The sequence below is a fragment of the Carcharhinus amblyrhynchos genome, chromosome 3 (assembly GCF_965287045.1).
Source record: "Carcharhinus amblyrhynchos chromosome 3, sCarAmb.v2.hapA, whole genome shotgun sequence".
NCBI lineage: Eukaryota > Metazoa > Chordata > Chondrichthyes > Carcharhiniformes > Carcharhinidae > Carcharhinus > Carcharhinus amblyrhynchos.
The window spans coordinates 55,798,863-55,807,939 of NC_137326.1; the positions used below are offsets into that span (position 1 = coordinate 55,798,863).

The 9,077-nt window shown below is 40.0% G+C and overlaps 1 protein-coding gene across 1 annotated transcript; it reads left to right on the forward strand.

Moving 5' to 3' along the window:
- On the forward strand, nucleotides 1–8,690 carry tatdn2 (TatD DNase domain containing 2). The gene is given in 5 exon segments (XM_080186092.1): nucleotides 1–5; nucleotides 1,018–1,154; nucleotides 1,157–1,389; nucleotides 8,293–8,595; nucleotides 8,598–8,690. Coding segments are annotated over 5 exon segments (771 nt in total).
- The last annotated feature ends 387 nt before the right edge of the window (nucleotides 8,691–9,077 follow it).

Below are 9,077 nucleotides of genomic sequence, written 5' to 3' on the forward strand. Positions count from 1 at the left end.
ATGAGGTAATTGTAGCTGATGTGATATACATGGATGTTTAAAAAATCTTTGTTTGGCAAGATATCACACAGGAGACAATTGGAGAAGATTAAGGGATATGGGATTGGGAGGAGAGCATATTGGATTTAGAAACAGTAGGAGTTGGGAGCAGTTTCTCAGAGTGGTTGGGTGTAAGTAATGTTAACTGTGGATGTCAGTGGTGCTATAAAGCAAGTGGTGTCCAAATTTGCAAAACTATAGCAGGGATATGGATAATTCTAAGACGTTTCAAGCAAATATTAATGGTGAAATAGTCAAAAAAGTTCACTCTTGGCATTCATTTTCAGCAATTATGAGGTGATATATTTTGTTTTTTTTCAGTAGCAAAGCTGAGGGATGTTGAAGATGATGGGTCAAAATGGCCCACTGCTGCTCTTGTGTCTTCTGGTCTAGCAGGGAGATTTGGGGGTGGTTCAGGTTCTTATGGCATTAAAATCAGTACCTGAAATGGATAAGACTCTCAAAAAGCCAAAAGGAATACTGGAAGGAATAAGGAAGTGCAGGATGTAAAAATTAAAATATAATGATGATATAAGATATAATTAAGATATAAGATATAAATATTAGCAGAACTTTATCCTGGAGCAATATGCAGTTGGGGCTCCAAGCTATAGAATGGATACTGAGGGAGGAGAGAGCGTACAACAAAGATTCATTAAGATGCTAAAGAAAAACAAAGCGTTGGGAATACTCAGCAAATTGGGCATCCGGTTACTGACCTTAAACATTGGGTGGAATTTTACGACCTCATCCCACCCATTTTACGGTGGGAAAAAGTCATAAAATCGGGCATGATGCAACTAGCAAGAATGGTGCCCATTTTGAATCACCTGGTTGCTTTCTACATCAGTTTGAAAACAGCATAAACTTGGATTTGAGTACTCTTCAGTAAAAGATTCAGAAGCTTTGGCTGATAATTCCAAGAATTATTGGCAAGAAAACTGGGCACTAAATTACCAAAGGGCAAGCTTTATAAAGCTTGTATGTTTTGTTCTCTAAGTTGTCCTTCAATGGAACTTTTGCCAAGTTTATGAAAGTTTACAACAGCACATTTGCAGTGGAGTTTCATGGGTGTATCACAGATTTCTGTGACCCTCGCAATCTGGTTCTGGAAATTCACGGGAAAATTTACTGGATGAGCCACTTGTATGGAGTTCTTTTGGCTGCCATCCACATTTTGCCCGTTACTACACAGATTTACTGGAGAAAGCAATTATCCAAGCACTCAGACACCCTAAAGCTGTTGTTTTTGATGAGATGGAATAGAACTATTCTTATAAGTGTTCAACAGGCATTGTCAAACAAAAACAGGCATATATGTTGGAAGAAGGACAATTCATTTATTATGTGGTAAACTATACAGTAACAGTAACTGAATTGTAGCATTAAAGATGTGAGGAAATATTGCCTTTAAAATCTAATCAATGTTTGTCGGTACTTTTTTGAATTAATTATTGAAACAGTTTAATTATGAAGCAGCAACATCATTAATACAGGTGATCCTTTTCTTAAATAAGTATTTTTGAATAGTCTGGAGTTTACATGGTAATTTTTGTTAATCTTAGTTAGGGGAATCTGTTATTTGGACAGTGTCGGATGTGAGTGACCAAACCCTTTTAGTTTATACATTACATCATTGAGTTCATCTTCAGTGTTGATTGAGTCGCATTACCAACAATAATGGTATAATCTGCTGAAACTTTCATTCATATCTTTGTTACCTCTAGCCCTGACCATTCTAATGCTCTCCTGGCCAGCCTCCAATCTTTTATCTTGCATGAACTTGTGCATTCCCAAGACTCTGCACATTTGTATCTCAAGTCACACAAAGTTTGATTTGCCCAACACCCTATGCTTACCAACCTATAGTGCATCCTGGTCCAATAACAGCACAATTTTAAATCCTGATCCTTGTTTACAAATTGCTCCATGTCTTCACTCTTCTTGTAATCTTCTCCATCCCTTGTAAGCCTTAGATCTCTGTGCACCTCCATTTATGCCCACTTGTGCATTCTTCTTGATTTTAATTGCTTTATCATTAACAGCCATGTCTTCAACTGTGTAGGCTCTATACTCTGGAATTTCTTTCCTAAGCCTCTCCACTTCTCCTAATATCCCTACTTCTTTCTTTCCTCCTTATATGATGCTGCTTAAAACCTACCTCTTTGATAAAGTTCTTGGTCATCTGTCCTCTTGTCACTTTTTATGGCTTGGTAACAAAAATTAGATTCACTGATTATGCTCTTCTTAAGCATTTTGGGTTGTTTCGCTATATTAAGGTGCAAATTGTTTTTATTTCTCGAGGTCACAAATCTGCACAGAAACTATCTGTGTTTGTCTCACAAGTAATCTGATGTCAACCCTACAGATTGGCTTTAATTTCCTACTGCAGACAAAATAATTTCCTATTGCAATAAAGAAAATCAGTTAAATATTAGTTGCTGGTAATTGTTGTTGTCATTTTTCACTCCTTAAGATTCATCTTTTGTTATTTTTATTGTCCCATTACAATCCCTCTTGCTTGCATCATTATTCCTGTTGTCATTCAATCTCTCCTAACTTCCACCCTATCACATACTTTTGCTCCCTCTTATATTTTCCATACATCTTGTACTTGCTTAGAACCTATGACATGTCGAACATGTTCCTGATCTCGTGAAAAGTTAATAATCTGAAACATTAGCCATTTTTCTCCATAGATGTTGCCAGGCCTGATGAGTATTTCTAACATTTTCTGTTTTATTTTAATGTTTAGTTACCTCATTTCCAGGCAGCAATGAGGAAGCACCACCAATTAAATAACTTCTTTTCCCCTAAGCATAGAATTTGGAAATACCAACTAGCATATTGTTCAATGACTTCCTTCACACTGATTTTAACTGATTTCTTCACAACATACATTTCACCATTCTGAAGTAGAATTATTAATTATTATTAGAATTATTAAGTAGAATTATTAACCAATGGAGTTTGGGTCTTTTTGTCTTTGAGGGAAGCAAAGAATGAACTTGCATTTATATGCTGCCTTTCACCTCTTCAGGACGTCTCAAATATTTTATAACCAATTAGTTATGAATGCAAGTCTATGTTTTGAATGCAAACCTATCAACCAATGTTTGCTCAACAAAGTCCCATAAATAGCAGTTGAGAATAGTGTCTTTACGGCTGAATGAATGATAATTGTTAGCCAGAACACTGGTAGATCTCCCCGATCTTCAAATATAAGAAGTCTCACAACACCAGGTTAAAATCTAACAAGTTTATTTGGTAGCAAAAGCCACTACCTTTTGGAGCGCTCGCTGCTCCTTTGTCAGGTGAGTGGGAGTTCTGTTCACAAACAGGGCATATAAAGACACAAACTCAATTTACAGGTCTTTACAGGTGATCAAGTCTTAAAGGTACAGACAATGGGAGTGGAGAGAGGGTTAAGCACAGGTTAAAGAGGCCTCAAGAGGCCAACAGCGAATACGATGAGATAGCCGATGAACCGGAACAGCCGACAGAGTGACCACGGTGCAGCAACCGAAGAGGAAAGAGTCTAATTGGACTCCTCCGGAAGGCCCTCGACTTGACATGTACGCCCAAGCTGTTAGGAGGTGCGTCAATACCAGATTCATTAGCCACACTCACAAGACCCGAACATCACCCAAACACAACGCAACGCCGTCCATGCTCTCAAGACCAACAGCAACATTGTCATCAAACCAGCACACAGAGGAAGGGTCATCGTCATACTGAACAGAATGGATTACTGCAAAGAAGTACAACGACAACTGAACAATGAGGACAATTACCCACAGATCCAACCAAAGAACACACCTGTCAGCTCAACAGGCTGGCCAAGACATTTGATCCAGACTTTCAGAGCATTCTCCGTTCTCTCATCCTACGTATTCCCCACATTGGAGATCTCTACTGCCTCCCAAAGATACACAAGGCAAACACACCTGGCCGTCCCATCGTATCAGGCAATGGGACTCTGTGTGAGAACCTCTCCGGCTACATCGAGGGCATCCTGAAACCCATTGTACAAAGAACCCCAGCTTTTGTCGTGACTCTTTGAACTTGCTACAGAAACTCAGCACACATGGAGCAGTTGAACCAGGAGCGCTCCTCATCACAATGGATGCCTCGACACTCTACAGCAGCATCCTCCATGACAATGGCATTGCTGCAACTGCCTCAGTACTCAATGTCGATGACTACCAATCTCCAGATGCAATTTTACAACTCATCTCCTTCATCCTGGACCACAATGTCTTCACTTCAACATCCAGTTCTTCATCCAGACACACAGAAAAGCCATGGGGACCAAATTCGCACCTCAGTATGTCAACATCTTCATGCATAGACTCGAACAAGACCTCTTCCCCGCACAGGACCTTCAACCGATTCTATACACTAGATCCATCAATGATATTTTCTTCCTTTGGACTCATGGTGAACAATCACTGAAACAACTATATGATGACATCAACAAGTTCCATCCCACCATCAGACTCACCATGGACCACACTCCGGAATCGGTTGCTTTCTTGGACAGATGCACCTCCATCAAGAATGGTCACCTCAGCACTTTATGTACCGCAAGCCCACGGAAAACCTCACGATGTTCCACTTCTCCAGCTTCCACCCTAAACACGTTAAAGAAGCCATCCCCTACGGACAAGCCTTCCGTATACACAGGACCTGCTCAGATGAGGAGATTCACAAAAGACACCTAGAGACACTGAAAGATACCCTCATAAGATATGGCACTCGACTCATCGAACGACAGTTCTGACACGCCACAGCGAAAAACCGCACCGACCTCTTCAGAAGACAAACACGGGACACAGCGGTCAGAATACACTTCGTCATCCAGTACTTCCCTGAAACAGAGAAGCTATGACATCTTCTCCTGCGTCTTCAACATATCATCAGTGAAGACGAACATCTTGCCAAGGCCATCCTCACACCCCCACTTCTTGCCTTCAAACAACCGCATAATCTCAAACAGACCATTGCCCGCAGCAAACTACCCAGCCTTCAGGAGAACAGTGACCATGACACCACACAATCCTGCCTCAGCAACCTCTGCAAGATGTGCCGGATCATCAACATGGATGCCATCATCTCACATGAGAACACCATCCACCAGGTACACAGTACATACTCTTGCAACTCAGCCAACGTTGTCTACCTGATATGCTGCAGGAAAGGATGTCCCAAAGCATGGTACATTGGGGAGACCATGCAGATGCTACAACAATGGATGAATGAACACCGCTCGACAATCGCCAGGCAGGACTGTTCTCTTCCTGTTGCGGAACACTTCAGCGGTCACAGGCATTCGGCCTCTGATCTTCAGGTAAGCGTTCTCCAAGGCGGCCTTCACGACACACGACAGCGCAGAGTCGCTGAGCAGAGACTGATAGCTAAGTTCTGCACACATGAGAAGAAAGAAATGACTTCAATTCCTTTAGATACTCCAACATATGTTAGTAAATACACTAGAGCATTCTTTTAAAACAAAAACTCTTCATTAATAAAGGATCAGTTGAAGGTGCATTAACACATTGATTATAAAGGAAATACTTAAGTAGGATCAGATAGATTACATTGATAGAGTTTTTATACACAGTTTTGGCTTTGTATTGCTGTTAGCCAATATGGCCAACAGGGGGAATTGTAGTTGAGCATTCTGATTAATTCTAAATACCCAACATGAGGATATTTAGCAGCTCATGTTTTAATATGTGGTTTGACAAGAATACAAAATACTTAAATAACATTTTAATAATCTCTCTAGGAAATGAATTTGTAAAATGAAAGATGTATTCATGAAAGCTATCAACACAAGTCAGGCACAAATTTGCAACAACGTAAATTACACAGGCTGGGTGATAATACCAAAGGATAAAGGTGTCATTTGGTGTTGGAGCTGGTTTAAACTCGTTGGAGAAATGCTGAATCATAAGAAGTCATTTTTTGGGAGAGACCTTCCGTAAAACGGACAGATGAATAACAAATCAATATTTGATGGTGACTGAAGGACATGCCATTGTAAGATTGACAGAACAGTGAATAAATGAAATTGATTTTAATTAAGTGCTGGACTAATTAATCCAGTAACGAAAACTATAACCAATTCTGCTCTTTGGCATGAAATCTGAGATCTTTTGTGAAAGCCTGCTAGCGCATTACTTGTGTAGGTGGATCTATTGATCCCCCATTTTGGCCAAAATGAGATTTGTCTTGTCTTAATTAGATGTTTGTCTGAATATTGTTAATTTGTAATGTTTTTGATTCTATCAGCTCAATATTTTAATTTCATTGAACTGAATAAACTTCTTTCAGCACTTGGAATCAAAATGTTAAAATCGCCCCCATAATGTTTCTGTCAGACAGACAGCAAACTTATTTTGTAACACTATCCATTTTCTTATTTATTTATATGATTATAAGATTTTGTTTTTCTCTGCCTTACTTCACTCAATGGATTTGCAGTTCCTGTTGAAATAGATGCTGCTATGGCATCTTTCAAAGAGATATATTTTACTGTTCATTCTGACATTACCAATAAATTGTGATAATTTTACGTCATGCAGTCATGTATGAACCTGTAAAAATGATAGTCAGCTGGTCCATCAAACCTGCCGCATTCATGATATCTGGAGCAATATAACTAGAATCTCTTGCCTTCTCCCCTGTAATCTCCTGGGAGAACATAAGGGGATTTTCTCAGGGTGTCCCACTGGAGGTCTTGTATTCAGCCAATCTCAGCAAACACAAAGACTTTTGTGGTTAAGGACATTCTTTATTTGACCAATGCATTGGGAGGGAGATAACCTGAATGTTTAACTCTGGGTGTAATTCTCCCCATCTGGACTATGTACCGTGATGGGAATGGGAGTGTTTGCCACTGCCAGCAGGAAACCACGCCATATCTTCTGGCCCCAATCTCATTAATTATGCATCTGGGAATTTAGTACCATATTCCGTGGGGGGGCAGGCATGATGACATGCACCTCTCCATCATATCTGAGTGCCCTCTTTAAAAGGCAAAGAGTATCACTGATCCACCCTTGAACAAAGAATATGGACATCCTGAACAGAAGATGGATCTCTAGGAACTCTGAGACTGGAAAATGGACCTCCTCAGTGACACAGACTGGGTGGTTAGACAGTGGTTAGCACTGCTGCTTTACAGTACTAGGGACCTGAGTTTGATTCCCGGCTTGGGTCACTGTGCGAAATCTGCACGCTTTCTTCGCACCTGCGAGGGTTTCCTCCGAGTGCTCCGGTTTCCTCCCACAGTCCGAACAACATGGTGGTTAAGTGCATTGGCCATGCTAAATTTTTCCTCAGTGTATCTGAACAGGCACCCGAGTGTGGCGACTGGGGGATTTTCACAGTGACTTCATTGCAATGTAAGCCTCGTGACAATAAATAAACTTTAAAATTTATCCACCTGTATTTTTCCCCTCCCCAACTATTGTGATGTGCTGGAGTCCGGGGTTGCTGGTGACCTCCAACCCAAACTTAGGAGGCAGCCCCAGGCATTATTCAGGTGAGTGCCGACTTCTGTTCATCATGACACTCAGCCTTTTTCTGGACCTGTGTGTTTTCTCACTGGCATTGTATGGATGAAAGATTTTAGTCAGGTCTTCATCTGCATTTCATTAGCAGGATGTCGGCTTTCAGTAGGTTTCATGCCAGCCTACAGTAGGTTACCAATCCACCATAGCAGTCAGTGGAAGATCCTGTGGGAAATTATTGCCAGGATAAGATCAATTTTTGGATTGCTGTTGAATTCTCCGACTATCCACCCACCAACCCCAACCTCTGCTTAAAGACTTGCATACCAATCATTATTCTGTAAATTGAGTTTGTGTCTTTATATGCCCTGTTTGTGATTAGAATTCCCACTCACCTGATGAAGGGGCAGCCAGAGCCCTGAAAGCTACAGGCTTTTGTTACCAAATAAACCTGTTGGACTTTAACCTGCTGTTGTGAGACTTCTTATTGCCATTGAACCCACCAGTGGGGCCATGGGAGAATTCCAAGCTTGTTTCTCTCTCCACAGATGCTGCCACATCTGAGTATTTCCAGCATTTTTTTGTTATTTCAAGAATCGTACTCCAGATCCTGGATCAACTGGCTATAAGCAGCACTATAAAAGATGAACTGATATTACAGTAAAATAGATTTTGTCCTGTAAAGTCAAAGTAAGTTTGACCGAAAATTATTTAATTTTTTTTCTTCTGCTAGCTGGGTGAACAAGTTGGTTATGTTCCAAGGTGGCTGTGTTGCTGGTTTCTAGAAGATATCAAGAAGATACCAAGAATGAACAGGCTGTGTTCCTGTCATTATATTTTTTTAAACAGAGGATATAGCACGGTTTTAATTTTAAGTTTGAATGTTTCATTCAGCAGGCATTGTTTTACATGCCATTATGAAAATATTGAACCATTTCTGCAGGAACTTTCAAATTTGTCAGTTGGACTTGCAGCCCTGTTAACCTACACAACTGCTGCTCTGACCAAGGAAGCAGTAAGAATCCCACTAGACAGTTTCTATTTGTCATAGAAACTGATGCACTGCTAGTTACACATCGGAATGTTTATATATATAATATGTATATATATATGTATATAGCAATCATTTAGCCATTAGCTTTATGAAATGTAGTAAAGATTGTAAAACACAAAATGCAGCAAAATTTTGGATACTTTGCTTACAGTATAGAATTCATTGTATGTTACAGTGAACAGCTACAACTGTGAAAATAGTGAAGCTAGATTCAAAAAATGGTTGTTGAAAATAATAAATCAATCAGAGGAAATGCTATAATCCATGAGTCCTTTTGGCTAAAATAGTACTTACAAGAGAGTAGAAAGAAAAATTGCTTCATAATTTTATTCTTTATCCAGTATTCTTGGTGCCAGGCAATGCTTCATCTCAGCATAAATCTTTGTCAGGCTACGCATAGTTTTGGTAAGGTAGAGGATAAAATTACCTTTCCTTGGCCTGAACAACATGTTTTTTGACTCAGC